We start from the raw sequence: 20,153 nt of genomic DNA, 5'->3' as shown, positions 1-20,153 counted from the left end.
ATCTATGAAACTTAGGCCAAAAACTTAGGCCTTGGCCTTCTTCGCCTTCTTGGTCTTGGGCGACGCCTTGACCGTCTTTGCTTTCCGCTTCTCGCCCTTAGCCTTGGGCTCCTCGTCCTCGTCGACCTCCTCCTCCTCGACGGCCTTCTTTCCCTTCTTCTCCGCCTTCTGGGCCTTCTCCGCCTTCTTCTCCTTACCGCCCTTCTTCGCGTCACCCGCCTTCAGAACAGCAATCAGTTGAGAAATCAGGCCATGGACAGACTTCATGTCCTTCGTCCGTCCGCTCTTGAGGCTCTCGAGCGTCTCCTCCGCCTTTGAGGCGGACCTTGGCGCGTCGAGCGCCTTGAGCGCGCGCGCGGCCGCGAGCGCAAACTTGCCCACGTCCTTGCACCTGTCGGCCTTGAAGCCGTCGTCCTCGCCCGCCTTGGCCAGCGTGTCGAGCGCGGCGTCGAGCGCGTCCTGCGCGAGCTTCTGCGCGTCGGCCCTCGTCACCTCGTCGCTCTTGACGAGCGACGGCAGCTGGGCCATCAGCTGGCCCACGAGGCCATAGGCCTGCGTCTGGCGGTAGGCGTTGACGGCCGGAGAGAGGAGGGTTGAAGTAAGAGAGATGGCGCGGGCGGGGAAACGCTTCACGTAGTCCGCCACAAAAGCGGGGTGCACCTGCGAGTGCTTGCGGGTGACGAAGTCGGAGGCGGTCTCGGCGTACGCCTTCGCGGCGGCCGCGGGGGCGGCTCGAGAGAGGAAGGCGGATGCGGCGGCGCAGAGCGCCGAGAACTCGGCAGAGGGGGCGCGGCGCGCAAGCGCGTGCACCTCGCCCAGCACCTCGGACGCCTCCTTCATGTCCTCCTCGCCGAGCGTGAGGGAGCCCTTTCCGAGACGCTGGCGGATGATGCCGGCGGCCTTGTTGGCGAGCTCGCCGGGGGAGCGGACCAGGCGGAGGAGCGGGAGCACGAGGCCGAGGGCAGGCGCAGACGGCCGGCGGAGGTAGGCGTCGACGAAATCGAGGATGCGCGTCTTGAAGTGCGCGCTCTCGATTGCGGCGTGCTTCAGGTCGGCACGCTTGGGATTCGTCGAGTTCTGCTTGAAGACGGCGGCGAGCTGGGCATCGACGGCCATCATCTGGTCGTCGTCCCAAACCGACTCGTCGTCAGAGTCGGCGTCCGCGTCGGCGGCCAGCCCCGAGACCTGGAGAGCCTCGGCGACACGGGCACGGAACTCGGGGTCGACACCGCCGTCGTCCGCCTCGTCGTCGGACTCCTCGTTCTCAGACTCCTCGGACTCGTCCTCCTCCTCTTCGTCATCCTCGTCCATCTCCTCGTCGTCCTCATCGTCCTCCTCCTCATCAGCGTCGACTTCGGCGCCGGCCTGCTCGAGCTGGACAACCAGGTGGTCAATGGCACTCCGGCCCATGGACGGGGCAACAAGACCGAAGACAAGGTTGGCGAGCGTGCGGAGGTCGGCCGATCCCTTGTCGAGGAGCGCGATGAGGACGTCGAGCAAAGCGTCGATGGGGGGCACCTCGTCATCCGCCTTCTTGCCAAGGATACCCTCCGCGGCGGTCGTGGCATCGTCGAGCATGTCGAGGGCGTCCTCGACGTCGTCATAGGTCTGGAGAACAAGGAAGGGAAGCAGAATCTGGAGACCCTTGGCGGCACCGCCCTCGGCCTTCTTGGCTTGCTCGAGGACCTTGCCCGCCTTGGTGCGGAGGGATTTGATCTCCTCGTCGGCGTCGGAGGCGAGCTCGACGTGCTTGTTCTTCTCGAGCTGGCCCATCAGGCCCAGCGCGTGCTGGACCCACTTGCCCGAGTCGGCGGCCTTGGTGGCTTCGACGAGCGCGGCAAAGAAGCGAGCACGGGCGATCGCGCTCGTGGCGTCGGAGAACGGCTTGCCGATAGCCTTGAGCGGGGCGACCGTCGCCTTCTTGTCGGCGCTGCGGACGATGAAGAAACCGTAAACCTGCAGGTCGTCAAGGACGCGCTGGACCCAGGCGTCGTCCTTCGGGATCGCACCGTTGCGGCAGAGCGCGAGCATCTGGTCGAGTGCCCAGACACGCTTCTCCTCTCGCGAAGTCGCGTCTGCGTCGTTGTCGCCCTTGAGGACGTTTTCGAGGTAAGAGACAAAGTCGGCGACACCCGCGGCATCGAGCGAGGACAGGATCGACTCGACCGTCTTTGTCTTGGTGACCTTGTCGAAGTCGGGGCGGCCGTGCTTGCCGACAAGCTGCGAGAGGAGCGTGCAGCCAGCGGCGGGGTTAGCCTTGACATGCTCCTGGACGACCTTGGCGGCGCGCATGGCAGCCTTGTACAGGTGCCGGTCGGCGGAGGAGAGGTGGTTCATCCACGTGCGCATGAAGTTGGGAGTGAACGCGAGCGGGAGCTGCTCGCTGTCGAGTAGCGGGAGGGCGCGCTCGAATACCTGGAAGCCGTGGTACTTGCGCTCAGCGGAAGAGGAGTTGGAGAACAGGCTCTCATCAACGACAACACGGTACAGGTCCGTGAACGGCGCCCAGCCCTTGGGCGTGACGAGCTTGCCGTCCTTCGTGTACGCGGAAAGGATGACGTCCCAAACGTAGTGGAGTTTCGGGTTGTAGGCGCCGCTCGAGGTCTCGTCGTCATCAGCGCGGCCGTCCTTCAGGATGCGGCCGAGGGCGGGGAGGTTCTGCGAGCACAGGAGCGGGGTGTGCTTGAACGTCGGAGCCAGGAGCGCCTTCCAGTCCGCCTTGACGTCGGCGAGCTCGACAGAAATCGCAACCTTCTCAGGCGTCCAGGTCGTGTCCTCCTCGTAGATCTTCTTCAGCAGAAGCTGAATCGCCTCGTCCTTCCACTCGACCTTGCTGGCCAGGAGACCACGCACAACACGCAGGAGCGCCCAGCCGGCAGCCTCGGCAAGCCAAGCCTTCCCCCGTCCAAGCTGGATGAGGGAGTCGAGCACCCGCTCAAAGTCCTCGACCGTCGCTGAGGAGCTGTACAGCGCTCCGCTGTCGGAGACGGCAACGGTGCCGAACAGCCGCGCGAACATCATATCCCGCTCCTCGGAACCCTTCATCGTCTTCGACCACGTCGACGAGCGCTGCAGCAGGCTCAGAACCTGCGCGGCAGTCACTGACGGTGTCCGAGCGAGGAGCTCGGTAAGGGCAACGGCGAATCCAAGACGGGAGCTGTCGCGCGAGCTTCCGAGACCACGGATGAGACGCTTCACGCAGTACACGACGTCCTCGGCATTATTCCGGGCGAGCTCAGCGTCGAGCTTGGCGGCTTGAGGGTCGATCTCGTCGTCGTCGTCCATCGAAACATCGCTGCCGTCGTCCTTCTCGTCATCGTCGTCTTCGTCGTCCTCATCGTCGGCGGCGGTTTTGGGCTCGAACTGCGACTGGAAGCTCTGCACAGCCTCCACCAGGTCTGCAGTCGCGGTTAACCGCGTCTGGGAGGAGGAGCTGGCAAGATGCCAGAAGAGGGGCAGAACGTTGGACCCCATTTTTGTAGTGTGGTGGAGTGTTATTGTGACTGTGCGCCTGCTGTCACCCGCCATGAAACTTCGAGGAGGGCGCTCTCCAAAATCTTGATGATGATGGGCCCCCGCATTACTCCCACCGTGGGAGACTCAAAATCACGTGCTTGTTTGTTTTCATTTTCACGTCAGCCAAACAGAGTTTATGCGCCAGTGACATCATCGGTGATCGACAGAAGACTGCAGACGCTCGGGAATGTCTTGACAAGTTTTTTCAGCATCAGAGCAAAATGCATCGAGCACTACTAAGCCTCAGCAGGCACAGTGACACACATTATATAGAGGATACAAGTTCTCTGCCCGGTATCTAGAATGGAAGGGCAAAATATACGAATCCAGCTCGCTTGGGGTTATAGAAGGTCAATGGGTAAAAGTGCAGGAGTAAAATGTACAGGAGGAATCACGGATAGAGGAATAAATGACAACCAACATGACGTTGACGTTATCGTGATATGGTGGGTGGTGGTGGTGGTGGTAGTTGATGAATGCGTGAGAGTCGACAAGGGGTTCGGGAAACCATCATGATATGTTGTTGCGTTGAATTGTCATGAGAAATGTTGATGAAAGTTGAACGTGACGTGTGTACAGTGGGAGAAGAAGTTGGGAGGAGAAGAGAAAAACGATGGAGACCAAGAGCCGTCATCGTGTCCGTTTGTACAGGTTGTGGGCGAAACCGTCGACGACGGTGGGGCAATGCTTTTTGTGACAGTGACACGAGGAGTCGCCGTGACGGCACTCGGCGGAGAGAAACCAAAATGAGGAAGAAAAAATGGGGCGCGAGGTGGTATAGGTGGGTGGTGTCAGTTGCGTTGATTATGATACAAATGAGTGTGCGTTGGGATCGTTCAGTCGAGCGTCGAGCGGTCCATGAGGATGGTGGTATGGTCGGGTCGCTCTTCTAAGTGTCGTGTATGGTGGTGAGTATGCTGTGAGTGGCGGGCTCAGAGAGCGAGCTGGGCGTCGGCGCATGAAGCAAAGCGCTGTAGTCCGGTACGCTTGAACGTGCGGACCTTGGTCGAGCCGAAGATCTGTGCGGGCGCCTGCAGGACACCGCGAGCCAGCGGAGACGAATCCGGCTCGTTCTCCTCAGCGATGGCGTTGCCAAACCGCCGTCCGGCCGGTGCAAAGGAGAGCGGCTCAGCGAGCACGCGAGTCGAGGATGCCTGCTTCGCGGTCTGGCCACTATACGATCGCGAGCGACTCCATTTACGGAAGCGACCGTACTCAACCTCGCAGCGGTCCTGGTAATGCGGGTCGTCCATGGCAACGTACGCACGGGGTTCGCACTGGTTCGGGAACTGCTTGAAGAAGTCGCAGTACCCGCCCTCAAGGATGTACACCTCGGGATAGTGGACCTTGGGAAAGTTTTGCGTGTTCATGTTGCGGTCATTCTGACGCAGGAACTTGGCGTACTCGGGACCACGGCAGAGGCTGAATTCGCAGTGGAAGATCAGGACAGTCTGCTGCGTCGTGTCACCCTCACCGCTGCGCGCCGGGGTAGGGAGCGGGCCATCGCTAATGCCCTTGTCGGCCGAGAGCAGCAGCTCGTCGATCGCCGATAAGTTAGGGACGTGGACGGCACCGTCGATGTGGCCAGCCTCAAACTCATAGTCGAAACGACAGTCGAAGACATAATACTTCTTCATCTTCGCGGCATACTTGCCGTCGATGACGTCCTTCATGACCTGCGGGGTGATGCGCGCGAGGCCGTCTCCCTTGGTAAGGTGGCACGGAAGAATCTTGCCCTGAAGTTCCTCGCTGCGGGAGAGGAAGCCACCAGGCTGCGTCTCGGGGCGGACCGCCGTCTTGTCACGGCTCTCGACGTAAGACAAGCGCATGGGCTTGCACGGAGATCCGTTGGTGGCACGAATGCCAACCGAGGCCATGCGGGCGTGGCGCTTGTTAACGGCTTGGACGGAAGGCGAGCCCTCGATCTCGGACTCATCCTCGCTGAGATCAAGCCCTGGCTGCTGCTGGTCACACACAGAGAACGCCCGGCGAATGGAAGGCATTCCCGAACGCTTCGTGCCACCGCACAGAATAGGATAAGCCGAGTTGGCCTGCCCAGGGCGGGGACCCTCAACGGACGTCAGGGGGTTCAGTGGGGGACGCTTTGCGTAAGGAGCACTTCGTCGGTTGCCAGCGCCGAATAATAATGTGCTCGTGGAAGCAACCTTGCCGTCACGCGATCTCCTAGAGGCGGAAGGGGAGCTCGACGGCGAGCTCGAGCACGAACCGACCAGAGCTTTGCGCTTGGCGGCGGCGAGCATAGGGGCAGCGGGCGACTCGCAGAAGAATGATCCTAACCCGGGAGATTCTTCGACGCTCATGGGCGACTGCCCGATGCGCTTAGATGCCGGGGTGTCGACGTCCATAGCCTCGGCCCCACGAACTTTCGGCATCGGGGACTCAAGGTGCGGCGCGGACTGCATAATTAGCACACGGCTCGGTATCCTCTCCTTACCTCACGGCGGCCCATTCGCGGCATAGGCACGCGGGGCGACGACACATCCTCATTGGACATGGTCCACTGCAGACGCACGGGTGAGATCTCATGCTTGGAAGAAGACATTGGGCTCTTGCCCTTGATTCCAGCAGTCGCGAGTGGTCGTGCATTCAGAGACAGCTCACGGCCAAATGTTCGGGTCGTGGCAAAGGGGCGCGTGCTGAAGGCGTCGCTTGCCGACGCCGTCGGCTTCAGACCAGCCCCCGACTTTGCCATCGGTCGCCGCGGCGGGGCCAAGGCGAACGGCGGCGGCGGGGGAAGCATGGCCTTGCTGAACTTTCCACTGTTCAGGTCATCTGGAGAGGGAAGTGGTGGTGAGTCGGCAACGGTAAACGTCATTGACGAGTTGAACGACTGGTCAACATCCGCCGGAAAGTCAACCTCGGTCTTGGTCGGTGAGGGCCCCGGAGAGACACTCGGTGACAGAGACGGAGAGTGCAGTTGGTTGATAGTGAACGACTCCACCAGTGGAGAGGACGAGAAAGCGGCCATCTTGTTCGGGTCAACGAAACGATAGCTGCTGGGTAGTGTTTAAGAAAACGCAGGGACCTGGTGACTGGTCAGCACGTGGATCACCAGAAGCAGGCGGTAGTGACTAGGTACTCACAAGTTTGAACATGGACAACAAGGGGTGAGGTACTCTTACGACGATACAGGACATCTACCAACAGGCCGGGGTATCGAACTGCGTGGTAACGTTGGCCGATGTGGTATGGGCGATGTCGTCTTCGTAGAAGAGTAGATGTTGTCAATGCAAGTACGCAAAACTTTGTGCCAGGGGAGCAGGGATTGTTGACTGGAGATGGTGTGTGTCTGGTGGTCTGTCTGTACTGTCCGTGGCTGTGGCTGGAGGGGCGAGTTGCGGGGGAGGGGCGAGCGTAATGGCGAAAAGGATGAAGTGCCGGCGTAGAGAGGTACAACGGCAGCAGATGTCCTGTGCGTTGCTTCTAGGCTGTCTTTGTCCTTGTGTGTAGCTCGTGCGTACGTCTAGTTTCAACCTCGACAATAACACAGAGGAAGGATCACTCGTCGGATGGCCGTGCAAGCAGTCAGGTCGGAGTGGTTGGCGCAACCGATGTTTGGTTTGTGGGTGTCGGGAGAGGGTGTGGATTTCGACGGGGTGTGGTGGGGGTGTAAACGAGGAATGTCTCGGTCAAACACAGGGCAAGGCCGTATTACAAGTTTGGGTGCAGAGAGGACGTCGGAGTGGAGCAGACAGTCGAGACGAGCTGAGAACTGACCAGAGTTGCAGTCGACGTTGCAAGTTGTAGGTTGGTTGAGGAGGAAGACGACCAAAAAACAACAGGCAAAGGGGCCAGCAGTGAGTGTCGCAGGAACAGGAGTGTGATGGCCGGTCGCAGTGCAAGGCGGCGGCGGTCAGGTCCTAGGTCTTAGCGTCGAGGTCAGGCGGTTCAGGCTGCAGGCTGGCTGGCTGGACTACTGGCGTGCGTGTCTGGCGGGTTGGCGTCAGGCGTCAGGCGTCAGGACGAGTGTGGATGGGGGAGTGGGGGATGGGGGGATGGGGGTGGGAGTGTCGTGCGTCCACACAGGGGCCGTGCAAGTAGACTTGTTGCCGAGGAGACAGCAGGATATTAACGGGGTGCAGCAAGGGGCTGATTATGGGCGTCGGGGAGTCGGCGGGGGTGTTGCAAGGGTGCTAGGATTTTATGTGGGAAGGGAGGTAGGATAGTAATTGGTTGGTGGATGGAGTGGAGCAGTGCAGGATGTTCTCTGGGCGTGTGTGGTTGAGTAGTGTCTGGAGTCGAATGACGGAGGGGATGGGATGTATTTACGCGGTGGTGTCGGCGAGGGAGGTGGTGAGGGTATGGTGAAGGGTCGAGGGCAGGGGTGAGTCAGGGCCGGGGGGCGGCAGGGAGCGGTGTGGTGCAGGTGAGAGTGGTGCTAACAGGGACGAGGCGCAGGAATCGGCGGTCGCTTGTTGTCTGCGGTGGTGGTGTGGTGATTGTTGGTGGTGGTTGTTGGTGTTGCGCTCGGAGTCTGAGAGTGTGGGTGTGGGAGTGGGAGTGGGCGAGTGGGAGTGGGAGATGATTGATGCAGCTTGTGTGTAGCACAGTCGTACGGTGAGTGCTGCAGTAGTCGCGGCAGTCGCGGCAGTCGCCCCGGGGGTACGGGGGTGTAGCTCGCCAGGCCGTGTACGGTGCAGGAGGCGCAGGGTCCAGGGCGTCATCCAGGGCACAGGGTCCAACCCAGAGGCTAAGGGTCCGATCCCAGTCTCAGGTTGCAGCACAGAGCAGACCAGAGCGAGCCAGAGCGAGATGCGTACAAGCATGACCCAGACCCCAGATGCACATGCAATCTCGATGCAGAACAAGCGCTAGAAGGCTGGCGCCTGAATCCCCTCCCTCTTCTCTCGGCCAACATGTCCCAAGCCGATGACCGCTCGCGATTCCGACGCTCATACGCGATCCGACTGGCTCTCAGTCACAGGGAGAGAAGGAGAGAATTCAGCCCGTCCTTGTGAGAATGAGACTCTGCTCGGCGGCTGGTGAGAGAGGTGAGTCTCCTAGAGTTCTGCAAAATGAGCGAGTGGTCCTGGTCCAAGACGAAGCTTGTAAGCCTGAGATTCGATGAGTCGCCGACGGGAGCAGCGCACGGCACACGGCGCGGCTGATTTACTTTTGCTGTCTAAGATTAGTCGAGGCTGTCGTCGTGCAATCAGGTGGTCGCGGGCGTGCGCAGCCAAGGAGCAAGTAGGATGGGGCGCACACTGGCCAGAACTGGGGCGCAAGCCTGGCTGAGCCAGGCGCAGATATAGAACAGGGGTTGTGCGATCCGAAGCACTCGTCTGGCCCGTTGGAATGCTCTTGGATCTCGCGGAGACGACACCGAGGAAGGCGACCGCTGTAGTCTGTGAACGGTGGCTGTGGACCAGCGAGCGGCGCTGCAGCGAACGGCGTAGACCAGGACTGCATGCATTTGTTGTTGATGTTGTTACTCCGAGCTATGAGGTCAGGTGCCGTGATGCCGGTCACGCATTCAGTAGTGTGGTGCCGCATGCCGCAAGCCGGTCCGGTGAGCGCCCACAGGCTGACACGCCGAGCCGGACGAGCCGGTGGGCCTGGGGCCGGTGCATTCATGCTGCGCGTCGCGTCGGAGCCGGTGGGCATGACACTGCATGTCGCAAGGAGCTCGCTCGGCGCTGTCCACGCATCTGCATGTGTCCATGACATTGCTCGGCGCTAGGCGGACAGGCGAGACAGATGACAACCCAGATTGATGGGGTTGCAATGACGCCAGATGCAGCGAGATGCGACGTCGGTTGGCTCAGGGTGTCCCTCAGGCGCGCTTCCGATTCATGAGTGGGCTGAGGGACCGCCGAGCGGAAGACGCGACTGCTTTTTCGCGAAACTCTTGCTACTTTTTCGCAATATCGAGGCGATGGCTGGCAACCGCCAGAGCCCAAGCCGCCCACCTCGCCCGGCACCCCCTACCGCACCCCTACGTCCACGATCCACAGATCACAGTCCATGCAGACAAGGGTGCTCTTGGCTTGTGCTTTACCCTGTACATTATTGTTGATCGTTCTGCCGCCAGGCGCGCCAGGGAGCTGCTCATGTATGGAGGAGATGTCGACTCCATCTGGAAATGAGCATGGAATTGCGCTAGTCGGTCGGTAGATTCTCAGCACCACCGAGCTTCGTGCGTACCGTTCGGTCTGCCGTACACCGTACGCCGCACACTTACGGGCAGCACAAGTCCGCACCGCACCAGGGAAGATTTCAGTGCCTGCGGCTCGCAAAACTCTGTTCGTCTCGCACTTCACCCTGCGCTTGACATCATTCGAGAACGAGTCCTATAAAGGGGATGCGGCCCGCACTGGCGCCTGTGCGAGTGTGTCGGCAGTGCGGTGTGCGGGGTTGTGGTCGCCCGAGCGGGCTTTCGAGCCTGTGCATCAGTATGAGCCGGCAGCGGTGTGTCGCCGCTTGACGCTTGTGCCGCCAGCCTGTGCACTCGTCTGCCCCGAGGCGAGGCACGGAGGCACAGAAGGCACGCAGGATAACAGGATCTGGAGGCAGCAGAAGGCACCCTCGGGACTGATTTCTTTCTGCGTGGCTGCTGCTTATCCTGACCTCCAGAGGGCTCGGAGAGGGCGGGGTCGAGCCCGATGCCCTCGTCCTTGTGTGCATATACAAGCACCGACACACCGATACGAACCGTTGCTACTTTCGTACATGCCACTGAGGCACTCCGCTCCGCACATAGCTTTACGCTCCGCCCCACTGTCCCTCGCTCGTCTCGATGAACGGAGACCACAAGTCCAGACAACGAGCCCCACAGACGACAGCGACGTCAGATGGTCAGCGTTGTCTGAGCATCATACATCAAGGGCGAGTTCGTCGCTCAGTGTGATGCACAAGACCGTGACGCTAGGGTCGTTGCAGATTCCAGTGTCGGTCAGGACATTGCTCTACCCCGATCTCTCATCATCGTCCAGGCCCTCGATGACGAGCACTGAGGCTGGACTGTCACACTGCACAGAGTGACATGACGTCTGCAGTCTTTACTGCGAGGACTGCGAGGGTAACGGGGATTGGATGTTTGCCCGTTCCTGATTCCGGGCCTGATGCACAGAAGCACAGGCGTGTGCCTGTCGCTTCCTGGCTGCCGGCGGGTGTGCCGGAGCACCTGCCGTCTTGTTGAATGCATGCCCATGCCGTACAGCTCGAGGGCCGTGAACCTTCCTTCTTGAATCCCGGACTGTCCTCCAGTGCCCTCCACTGCGCGCACTGCGTATCGATTGCAGCCCACAGCGACAAACAACAAACATGTTTGTGTTGAAAGGGAGCTCCATGAATGATGCCCACTGAATTGGTGGCCGCCCAGGCTGCCCATGCCGTCTCCTGCCGGGGTGGGTCTCGGCGCTGAGTCCGGGACGCGGCGCTCTTTGTTTGTCCGTCAAGTGGATCTGACAAGCAGACTAGCCCGAATCAGCTGTCTCGCTCGCGTCTTTGTCTGAATGCAGGCCGCATTTGAGTCGTCCACGCAACAATGCTGAATGACCATCATGACGATCCTCCCGTGCATGCGTCTGTGCGTCCGTCCGCGGGGCTCAGCTTCGCATTCCCAGCCCCACGCATTGAGCAACTCATTCACTCATTGTGCTAGTCTGGGAAGGAGTAAACATGGCCACACGCCGAAAGTAGCCAAGCCTCGCAACGCTCATTCATTCATAAGAGAGGCTTGGTCACAAGGTCTCAGGAAGGATTGCAGGAATAACAACAGGAATCTGCGCGTCAAAAACCACTCAGCCTCACTCGTAAGGTTGTGTTAATGCGATTCAAGCCGCCAGCTGTAGACGAGCAGACGAGGAGGAAGGCCAATTCCCGACTACCACCGAATAACAGAGGAGACCCACTCGCCGGTTGATTGCAGGGACGAACGCCTCTTCGCGATCCGCAAACCTTCCTCTGTTTGGGGTGTTACTCTATACGGTATAGTGGGCGTTTTTCTGCATCTGCAGATCGCAACATCATGGGGGTATACGACATCCGCTTATTATGCGTCGCCCACAGAGGCGTGAAGGGTACGAAGGGGATATGAACACTGTTCGGCCAGCCAAGAAAACATAAAGCCAGGAGTCCTCACCCAGAATGCATGCTGGGCCATGATCGTTCCTACTGACGGGCACGATCAGCGTACCAAGATCGTCGAACAGATCCGATCTCCGTTCTCTCCCTGCTGCTAAGCAGAACTAACTGCGCTGACGGCAGCTACTGGACACGGGACAGCCGCTCTCCTTAATACTCATCAGCAAGCGAGCAAGAATATTCGGGCATGCAACTCATCTCGCCAGCTGCACACTCCTCTTCGGTTCCTCGGATTTTCGGCATGACTAGGAGAACGTCGATCTCTGAGACAGGGTGACAGTCTAAGGCCCCGTCAGTAAGCATGCCATCAGTCAGCAGGCAAGCAAGCGCCCCGACGGAAACTAGCACCCGGTAGTCGGAATAATGTCGGGCGGCTGCTCTAACGATGCATACGTGCTCTCATCAACCTGGGCTAAAGCATTCAGATGCCATAATCTGTGCGGTGTAGACGCGGCGTGGTCGCGGAGTAGTTCGCGTCTGCTTTTTATTTCCGTTACTCGATGTGAATTCTTCGAGCTCGTTCCGCTGACCGCTGCCCGCTGCTGACGTTGCTAACGTTTGTTCTGACCGCTGGCCGCTCCGCAAGCGATCCGCACTTAACTCCGACGACCGGCACACCGGCAGGCGAGGATCGTTCGATGCATTCGCACTTTCTCTCGTAATGCGTAATGTTCGTGCTGAAACGAATTGGAGGGGCAAACTGGCGCTTGGCGAGATGCAGAGTCTGCCCAACATTGACTGCTTTCAAGATGAAACGTCCAGAATGCCCCCGACGTGCATCCGACGACATCTCACTGGCCCTTCTCCTGCGGTGTTGGCCTGGAGACGCTGCCCCTGGTCGTCGAGGAACCTGGGACCTGATCTACTCGATGTGCATGCTACAGCATGCTGTAAGCTGCTCTTCTATGCTTGACATGCGTGCTGCATTCCATTGCGGGCATCCTGGCCGTCGCCGGGCACTCTTCGGTCCAGCCTCGCAGTCTCCGCCATGTCCCACATGTTCCACCAGTCGAGCTCGGTCGGTCCCCCGCCAGCAGACGCCGGAAGGCACTGAGCACGCATGCTCTCAATGAATGAGAGAACGGCGTCGGCGTGCTCACCATTGGCACAGAGTTCCGCCGGACGAGAAGTGTACGGCATGCGCAAGGGCGAGTCAATGAAGCCTCTTGCGGCCCGCCGGCGTACCGCACTGTACGTTCCAGTGAATTATTCCAGCTCGCTGGCAGTCACCAACCGACGCACACCGTCTTACGCCAGACTCGGAGGCAATGCACCAAGAACAAGAAACGGACACTGCAAACCTCGCTAGACGTTCGCTAGCTCGCAGAATGTCCGCTCGGCCACTTGCGACGTGCGATAAGAGCCCCATACATGCCTCTGCAAGAGGTACTAGAATTGCTGGAGTTACGAAACTGACACACAACCTGAGTCTAGCGCCGGAGTCGGTCCGAGTCTACCGATTATGTTGTGCCTGCGGTGCACGGCGCGACCGGCCCGGCTCGCAGCTGCGTCCATCGCATGTGCGGTCGCGTTGGCTTCCGCCTCATCAAAAGCCTCATGCCTTCATGTACTTCCGCTTCGGGTTTCGGACGAGTAGTAATGCTGCCTGCGAGCTTATCTGACATGAACATGGGGTTGTGGGGTAACTTTAGCACGATTGTAGAGTTACGAAACAAGCTGGCCTGTGCGTTTCGAAGAGTTTAACCATGCTGAGCCCGGGTAAACAGGCATAAGACATCTCGTCGGCCTCCGCAGCCGGAGTCGTCGCCGAGCTTCATATGGCCACACATGTTCACAAAGGGCGATCTGCGCCGAGTATACATGCACACTGCCATGTCAGCTAGCGAATCAGGTCCGGACAGCATGTGCCCCTCGTAACAAAGCGACAGCAACTGCAGCCCCGCCTTAAGGTTTGCGACCACCAGGAGACGTTAGGAGACATTACGAGCTCAGGTCGCGCAAACTCTACACCCTGGCGCTCATGTGTCCCCTTTCCGCTCTACAGTACTTGGCGGATAGGTTACTTATGCGAGTAAGCCGAGCAGTGGGCGAGCGTCGTACAGCCAGGTCATGTTGAATGGTCTAGTGTCGGGACGAGAGCTCCAGACACCGCCATGGGCGTACATGATTGTCCGACATGACAGCCAGCCCGAGGATTGCTGCGCCATATATTGGGCGGCGCAGGGATACTCCCTTTGTGCACTCTGAGAGCGCTGCGGGTGACACACTGGCGGTGCAATGTCCGTCGGGAGGGCTACAAAGTCCTGTCAATCCTCGCTGGCTGAGTGGTGGAGCGGGGCGGACCCAGCATGGCGTTTGGAGAGCCGAGCAACGAGGACGTTAGTCTGCCAGATCCAGTCATGTACCGCCGAGTATCTGTGCATCTCATAGGCTGCTAGTTTGCACAAGACCTGAGATGGCCTACGCGGCCGCGGGGATGTCGTAAGGCCTTTAAGGATGCGTGAAAGCGAAAGGTCTTAAAGTCGGGTTCGGGAACGAAATTTGTCCCACCGCAGCCAGTGGCCGACTCTGACAGGACGACCAAATGAAAAAAGAAAGCAAGCGCGCTGATCTCGACCCTGGCCAGACCCTGCAGTTGGAATAGCTGCCACGTGAGCCCAAGAATGATGTGGAAATCCTCAAAGTGGCGGTGATCAACGGTGATCAATTTGATTCCGACAATGGGAGGCTGGCATGCCGGCGGCACGTGACGGCGACCTGACATGTGGGGACCCGCCCCGTGTGACGATAACGACGGAGGAGGCCGATACGGTGTGCACATGCGTGCCCGGCGTGTATCTACGCAGCCTCTGACTCGCCCGTTCACACCGCGCCCCGATAGCGACTGCTGGCATCGGACATCCCACGACAGCGAGCAGATAGGACATCCTCTCTGCCTTGCTTTCACTGATCTCATCTTCCTCCTCCCCCGCCGTTCACACGTCCCTCTCACAGACAGCAACATGACCCTCCCTACCGCTACCGACAGCACCGTCGCGTACCTGCGTTCCCTGGGCGCCGTCCGCGCCAGGTCGAAGCAAGTGTACGACCTGATTGTTGCCGGCAAAGCAGACCACTGGGACTGGGACGAGAGCAAGCTCCAGACCGTCATCGACTTCTGCGCAGGCTTGATCCAGGTGAGCTGCCGGTGAGAGATCCTTAGCTGACGACAGCGTGACTTCGGGGAAGACACGGACGCCATTCCTCGTGAGTGATCTCGCCTTCCCCTCCCTCATTTTCGAGCATCCAACGCTGTGTTTGAGCTTCTTTGTTTATCGGCGCATGTCATGTTTCCGGTCGGGTTACGCAGCTCGGGTTTGTGTGAGCTCTAGCGATGAGCAAGTCGCCTCGGAACCCCGGGTTTGCCACCCGTTCCTTCCAGCCGCCGTGACACCCCATTGTTCCATCCTTCCTTGATTCCTGACGAGTGGAACTAGCGCTGAAACATCACAGCCCACTGTCGTCGTAACCACTTCGGCACCCCCACGCCTACCAAGCGTGACCGCGTAGGCGAACTCCTGAAGGACCCCCGCTTCCCCAAGGATCCGGAGGAGCGTGCCGCCACCCTCATCGACCTGTATGTCGTCAGCGTCTTGCTCGATGCAGGCGCGGGAAACAAGTGGACCTATGTCGAGGGAGACTCAGACTGGGTCGGCGGACGCAGTGAGGGCCTCGCCGTTGCTAGCTGGCACATGTTCCGTGATGGAGTTTTCAGCGACAAGGGCAAGGAAGACCCCTTCCGCGTTGATGGTGAGTCACTGGCAGTCAACGATATTGGATGGTAGCTGTACAACGGTCACAAACAGCTGACAGCTCAGCTGCTGCTCTCCAGCGTCTCACACCCGAGATCCTTGCCAAGCACATGCAGGTGACGGAGGAGAATCCCATGTCCGGTCTGGAGGGTCGCACCGCGCTCCTGTCCAAGCTTGGCGGCGCTCTCGCCGCCCGTCCCGATATCGTCAAGAACGGCAGGCCAGGAGATCTTGTCTGTGAGTTGCTAGCAGTTGTTGTGCCTCAAGCTGACCACAGCTTACTTTGAGCCAAAGCTCGGCCCGAACAAGACGCTCAACCTGGACCTCTTCTGGCAGACGCTGTTCGAGCTCCTTGGTCCCATCTGGCCCGCGCGCACGACGCTTCCTGGCTCAGATGCCGTGCTCGGAGACGTGTGGCCGTGCCCGTCACTGGACCGCTCCCTCGGCTCGGAGAACCGAAAGCTGGGCGACTCGCTCGTGCCGTTCCACAAGCTGACGCAGTGGTTGTGCTACTCGCTGATTGAGCCGATCCAGGACCAGGCAGGTTGGACTGTCCGCTCCAGCAGCGGAAACGAGCAGACCGGTCTCCCGGAATACAGGAACGGCGGCCTCATCGTTGACTTTGACCTCCTCAAGCTCCGCCCCGATAGTCTGGACGAGAGCGTCTGGGTTAACGGCAAAGACGCTCCTCCAAGCTCGAGCCCTCGAGCCCGGCCGTCGTCGAGTGGAGAGCCGCCACGGTTGTCGCTCTGTGAGTTCAAGAACTGCTTAGTTGAGATGACAGAGAGCTGACGACTCAGTGACCGCATCGCCGAAGGTGTTAAGCAGAAGCTTGGCAAGGACCTCGAGCTCGCCCAGGTCCTGGAGGCAGCCACCTGGAAGGGCGGTCGCGAGATCGCGAAGGCGAAGCGTCCCGTCGGCGCTGGACGTGAGTTGCCCGAAGGTGCCAATTGGCCAACAGAACTAACGACCAGCTCCCATCGAGATTGTCAGTGACGGAACTGTGTTCTAGACGTCGCGTTCTAGACGTAAGAAGCTACCACAAGTTAGACCTAAGAAGACGCCGAGATAAAGTAGATTAAGACGCATGCAATATGATCATCATCACTAGTACCGACTGCTGCTACTCTAAAGAATCCCGACACTTGCCCAGTCTACCAACCTCCCGCCGTCTTACATGTGAGCGTGGGGGTCCTCCTGCTCCCTCTGCTCAGGGGCGACGGTGATCGAGTCGTCGATACGGAGGAGGGCGATACACGCCTCAAGGGCGGCCTTGAACGACTTGATCTTGCTCATGGTCGGCTCAAGGACACCGGCGTTGCGGTTGTCGATGACCTCGCCGTTAAGGAGGTCGAGTCCGTAGAAGATGAGGCCCTGCTTGGGGTCTCCGGCGGGGGCGGACTGGGCGGCGTTGTGGTAGGCGCGGAGCTTGGCGACGAGATCCGTCGAGTCCTTGGCGGCGTTGAGGGCGAGGGTCTTGGGGATGTTGAGGAGGGCGGCGGCAAACTCGGCAATGGCGAGCTGCTCACGGGATCCGAGGGTCGTGGCAAAGTTCTCGAGGTAGATGGAGCACGCCGTCTCGACGGCACCGCCTCCGGGGACGACAGAGCCAGACTCGAGCGTACGCTTGATCACCGAAAGAACGTCGTGGAGGGCACGCTCCATCTCGTCGAGCATGTAGTCGTTCGCGCCGCGGAGGATGATCGAGGACGAGTTGACGACCTTGGTGCCGCGGACGAGGATGAGCTCGTCGTCCGAGATACGCTCCTGGACAACCTCGTCGGCCTGGCCGAGCGAGGAGGCCTCGAACGTCTCCTCGCCGTCGAGGTTGGCAAGCGACGAGACGAGAGTCGCGCCAGTCGCCTTGGCGATACGCCTGAGGTCCTCCTTGCGACAGCGGCGGACGGCCATGGCGCCCGCCTCGACAAACTCCTTGAGCACGAGGTCATCGATACCCTTGGTCGTGAGGATGACGTTGGCGCCCGACGCCAGGATTTTCCGCACACGCTCCAGCGTGATCTCGGACTCGCGCGCACGGATCGCCTCGAGCTGGTCCGGGTCGTCGATCGTGATGTGCACGCCGAGGTGCATGCGTTGCTTCGCCAGGTTCATGTCGAGACACGCGATCTTGGCGTTCTGGATGCGCGTCTTCATCGCCTGCGACGCGACGGTGCAGTTGAGGGCGTAGCCGTTGACCATGAACGACTCACGCGCGCTCTTTCCGTGCGCCTTGAGCACGTTGACCGCCTTGACCGGGTACTTCTTCTGGCCCTTCGGGTTCACCGTCTTGACAGCGAGCATGGCGTCGACGGCGAGCGGCGCAAAGAAGTCGTCGTCCGCCGACAGGATCTTGGACGACATCGACGTTTTGGCAACGTTGATGAGCGCCTCACGTCCGAGCTTGTCAACCTTCGTCGACAGATGGTCAACCATGAACCGGCACGCCTCCTTGCACGCCAGACGGTAGCCAGCAATAACGGTCGTCGGGTGGATCTTGTTGCGCACAAGGTCGTTTGCCCTCCTGAGAAGCTCGGCGGCGAGGAGCACAACCGACGTCGTACCGTCTCCGACCTCCTTGTCCTGCTGCGCGGCGAGCTCCACAAGCGTACGGGCAGCCGGGTGCTGCACCTCGAGAAGAGAAAGAATCGTGGCTCCGTCATTCGTAATCGTGACATCTCCAACGTTGTCGACAAGCATCTTGTCCAGTCTGCGCTGAGTCAGTGACGTCCCTGGCCGTCTCGTCCGAGATTTCGATCACATACCCGACGGGACCAAGCGACGACTTCAGAATGTTTCCGACCGTCTGGCACGCAGTCACTGTTGGTGTTAGCTTAGTCCCAACCATCTGCTAGCTGCCTACCGTTCTGGTCGCGGACCTCGCTGCCGCTGACACGCGATCCACCAAGGAAGAGGCCCTGTTGCCGTCAGCTCGACGTTCTTAGATTCGCTAGCTAGGGTACTCACCGCACGCGGGTCGCGCTGGTACATTGAGGCAGCCATTTTGACGTTACTCCTTTTGTTGAATCAAGAGTAAACAAAGGCCGTTGATAGCGGGTTGGAGGAGGATAGAAACTGCAGGAATCTCTGTGTGGAGGGGTCGAAGCTCGACCGCGTCGATGATGGAAAGCGTTCGAAGTGTCAACTACGGGCACGTGGCAACTTTTGATGCCGCACGTCCGTCAGGTGCCTGGACACCGTTGCTGAACCCAACATTTTGATCCCGCGGCGCGTCTGGTCTGGCTGAGGATTCGGACCTCCACGTTTCATGTCGAGAGTGTGGGACGTCAGGGCTGGTGAGGGCGAGTTGTCATGTCCATGCAGTTAGTGAATTGCGCCGTTCGTCTTGCTCAACTAACCATCTCGCCGACATCATGGGGCGCAACGGCTTCATGGGAGCCTTCCAAGGCCTCGATGCCTTTGGAAAGGTGGGCTCGACTTAAAATTGCTCCTGTAGCTGACATGACAGACGATGGAGGATGTCCGCATCCGAACGCGCACCGGAGCCCTCTGTAAGCCATCGCCTCTACCGACAGGCGGCGCTGACCGGCAGTGACATTCCTTTCGTTCTCGATCATTCTGACCTCGATTATGATCGAGTTCATCGACTACCGGCGAGTGACGCTGGAGCCGACTATCATCGTGGACCGCTCGCGTGGCGAGAAGCTGGAAATTGATCTGGACATCACTTTCCCGCGCGTGCCCTGTTTCCTCCTCTCGCTGGACGTGATGGACATCTCAGGGGAGCGCCAGAACGACATCACACATGACATGGCCAAGCATCGTCTGTCGGCGAGCGGCGAGGAGCTCGAAGTCACGCGCTCCGGACAGCTGAAGGGCGAGGCTGAGCGTGCTGCTCAGAACCGTGACCCGAACTACTGCGGCAGCTGTTACGGCGCTCAGGCCCCTGAGAGCGGATGCTGCAACTCGTGCGACGACGTCAGGAAAGCGTACTCGGAGTCGGGATGGCAGTTCCCCAACCCCTCGACGATTGAGCAATGTGTCGAGGAGAACTGGGCCGAGAACATGGCCCAGCAGAACACGGAGGGATGCCGCATCGTCGGCCAGGTCAAGGTCAACAAGGTCGTTGGCAACCTCCAGTTCACGCACGGCAATGTCTTCACCCGCGGACACACTGACCTGCTCCCCTACCTCCGTGACGGCAACGTGCACCACGACTTTGGTCACATCATCAACAAGTTCCGCTTCACTGGCGAGATGCCCGGTCAGCTGTACCACCGCAGCCAGATCCAGAAGAAGGAGGACGAGACGCGCAAGGAGCTCGGCATCCATGACCCCCTCCAGGGCGTCCGTTCGCACGCGGAGAACGACGGTTCCAACATCATGTACCAGTACTTCGTCAAGGTCGTCTCGACGGCGTTCGTCTACCTCAACGGTCAGAACATCAACACCAACCAATACTCGGCGACTGAGTACGAGCGCGACCTCAAGCACGGCAACCTCCCGACCAAGGACCAGCACGGTCACGTCACGACGCACTACACGAACGCGATCCCGGGTGTCTTCATCAACTACGAGATCTCGCCGATGAAGGTCGTGCACACCGAGACCCGCCAGTCGTTCGCCCACTTCGTCACCAGCACCTGCGCCATCGTCGGAGGTGTCCTGACTGTCGCGTCGCTCATCGACGCCGCCATCTTCAACTCGCGCAAGCGTCTCATGGGCGAGAAGGAGTCCTACGGCGCGCTGAGCGGTAAGATGATGTAAAGTAAAAATATAGATACCCCAGTTGAGACTGTCATCATGCATTGCATCTTTTAG

General features: G+C 59.7%; 5 protein-coding genes across 5 annotated transcripts; 2 read left to right on the top strand and 3 right to left on the bottom strand.

Moving 5' to 3' along the window:
* Nucleotides 1-24: 24 nt before the first annotated feature.
* A1Q1_04573 (DNA-directed DNA polymerase) lies at nucleotides 25-3,474 on the bottom strand (the record flags this gene model as incomplete). Its single annotated transcript, XM_014328006.1, has 1 exon — nucleotides 25-3,474. The coding sequence occupies one exon, from the start codon at nucleotides 3,472-3,474 to the stop codon at nucleotides 25-27; it is 3,450 nt and encodes a 1,149-aa protein (XP_014183481.1).
* A 974-nt stretch (nucleotides 3,475-4,448) lies between these two features.
* On the bottom strand, nucleotides 4,449-6,505 carry A1Q1_04572 (Mih1p; the record flags this gene model as incomplete). The annotated part of the gene is made up of 2 exons (XM_014328005.1): nucleotides 4,449-5,933; nucleotides 6,050-6,505. The coding sequence occupies 2 exons, from the start codon at nucleotides 6,503-6,505 to the stop codon at nucleotides 4,449-4,451; spliced, it is 1,941 nt and encodes a 646-aa protein (XP_014183480.1).
* An 8,080-nt stretch (nucleotides 6,506-14,585) lies between these two features.
* On the top strand, nucleotides 14,586-16,386 carry A1Q1_04571 (uncharacterized protein; the record flags this gene model as incomplete). The annotated part of the gene is made up of 8 exons (XM_014328004.1): nucleotides 14,586-14,759; nucleotides 14,812-14,829; nucleotides 14,886-14,943; nucleotides 15,076-15,372; nucleotides 15,429-15,611; nucleotides 15,652-16,125; nucleotides 16,192-16,302; nucleotides 16,349-16,386. The coding sequence occupies 8 exons, from the start codon at nucleotides 14,586-14,588 to the stop codon at nucleotides 16,384-16,386; spliced, it is 1,353 nt and encodes a 450-aa protein (XP_014183479.1).
* Nucleotides 16,387-16,547: 161 nt separating this feature from the next.
* Nucleotides 16,548-18,374, bottom strand: A1Q1_04570 (t-complex protein 1, alpha subunit (tcp-1-alpha); the record flags this gene model as incomplete). The annotated part of the gene is made up of 4 exons (XM_014328003.1): nucleotides 16,548-18,081; nucleotides 18,137-18,191; nucleotides 18,235-18,289; nucleotides 18,339-18,374. 4 exons carry the CDS (start codon nucleotides 18,372-18,374, stop codon nucleotides 16,548-16,550), a joined length of 1,680 nt encoding a protein of 559 aa, XP_014183478.1.
* A 588-nt stretch (nucleotides 18,375-18,962) lies between these two features.
* On the top strand, nucleotides 18,963-20,099 carry A1Q1_04569 (ER to golgi family transport-related protein; the record flags this gene model as incomplete). The annotated part of the gene is made up of 1 exon (XM_014328002.1): nucleotides 18,963-20,099. One exon carries the CDS (start codon nucleotides 18,963-18,965, stop codon nucleotides 20,097-20,099), a length of 1,137 nt encoding a protein of 378 aa, XP_014183477.1.
* Between the last annotated feature and the right edge of the window lie 54 nt (nucleotides 20,100-20,153).

This window comes from Trichosporon asahii, assembly GCF_000293215.1.
Source record: "Trichosporon asahii var. asahii CBS 2479 unplaced genomic scaffold scaffold00005, whole genome shotgun sequence".
Taxonomy (NCBI): domain Eukaryota; kingdom Fungi; phylum Basidiomycota; class Tremellomycetes; order Trichosporonales; family Trichosporonaceae; genus Trichosporon; species Trichosporon asahii.
Note: the sequence above shows the minus strand (reverse complement) of the source record. Positions and strands in the feature narration are given on the sequence as shown.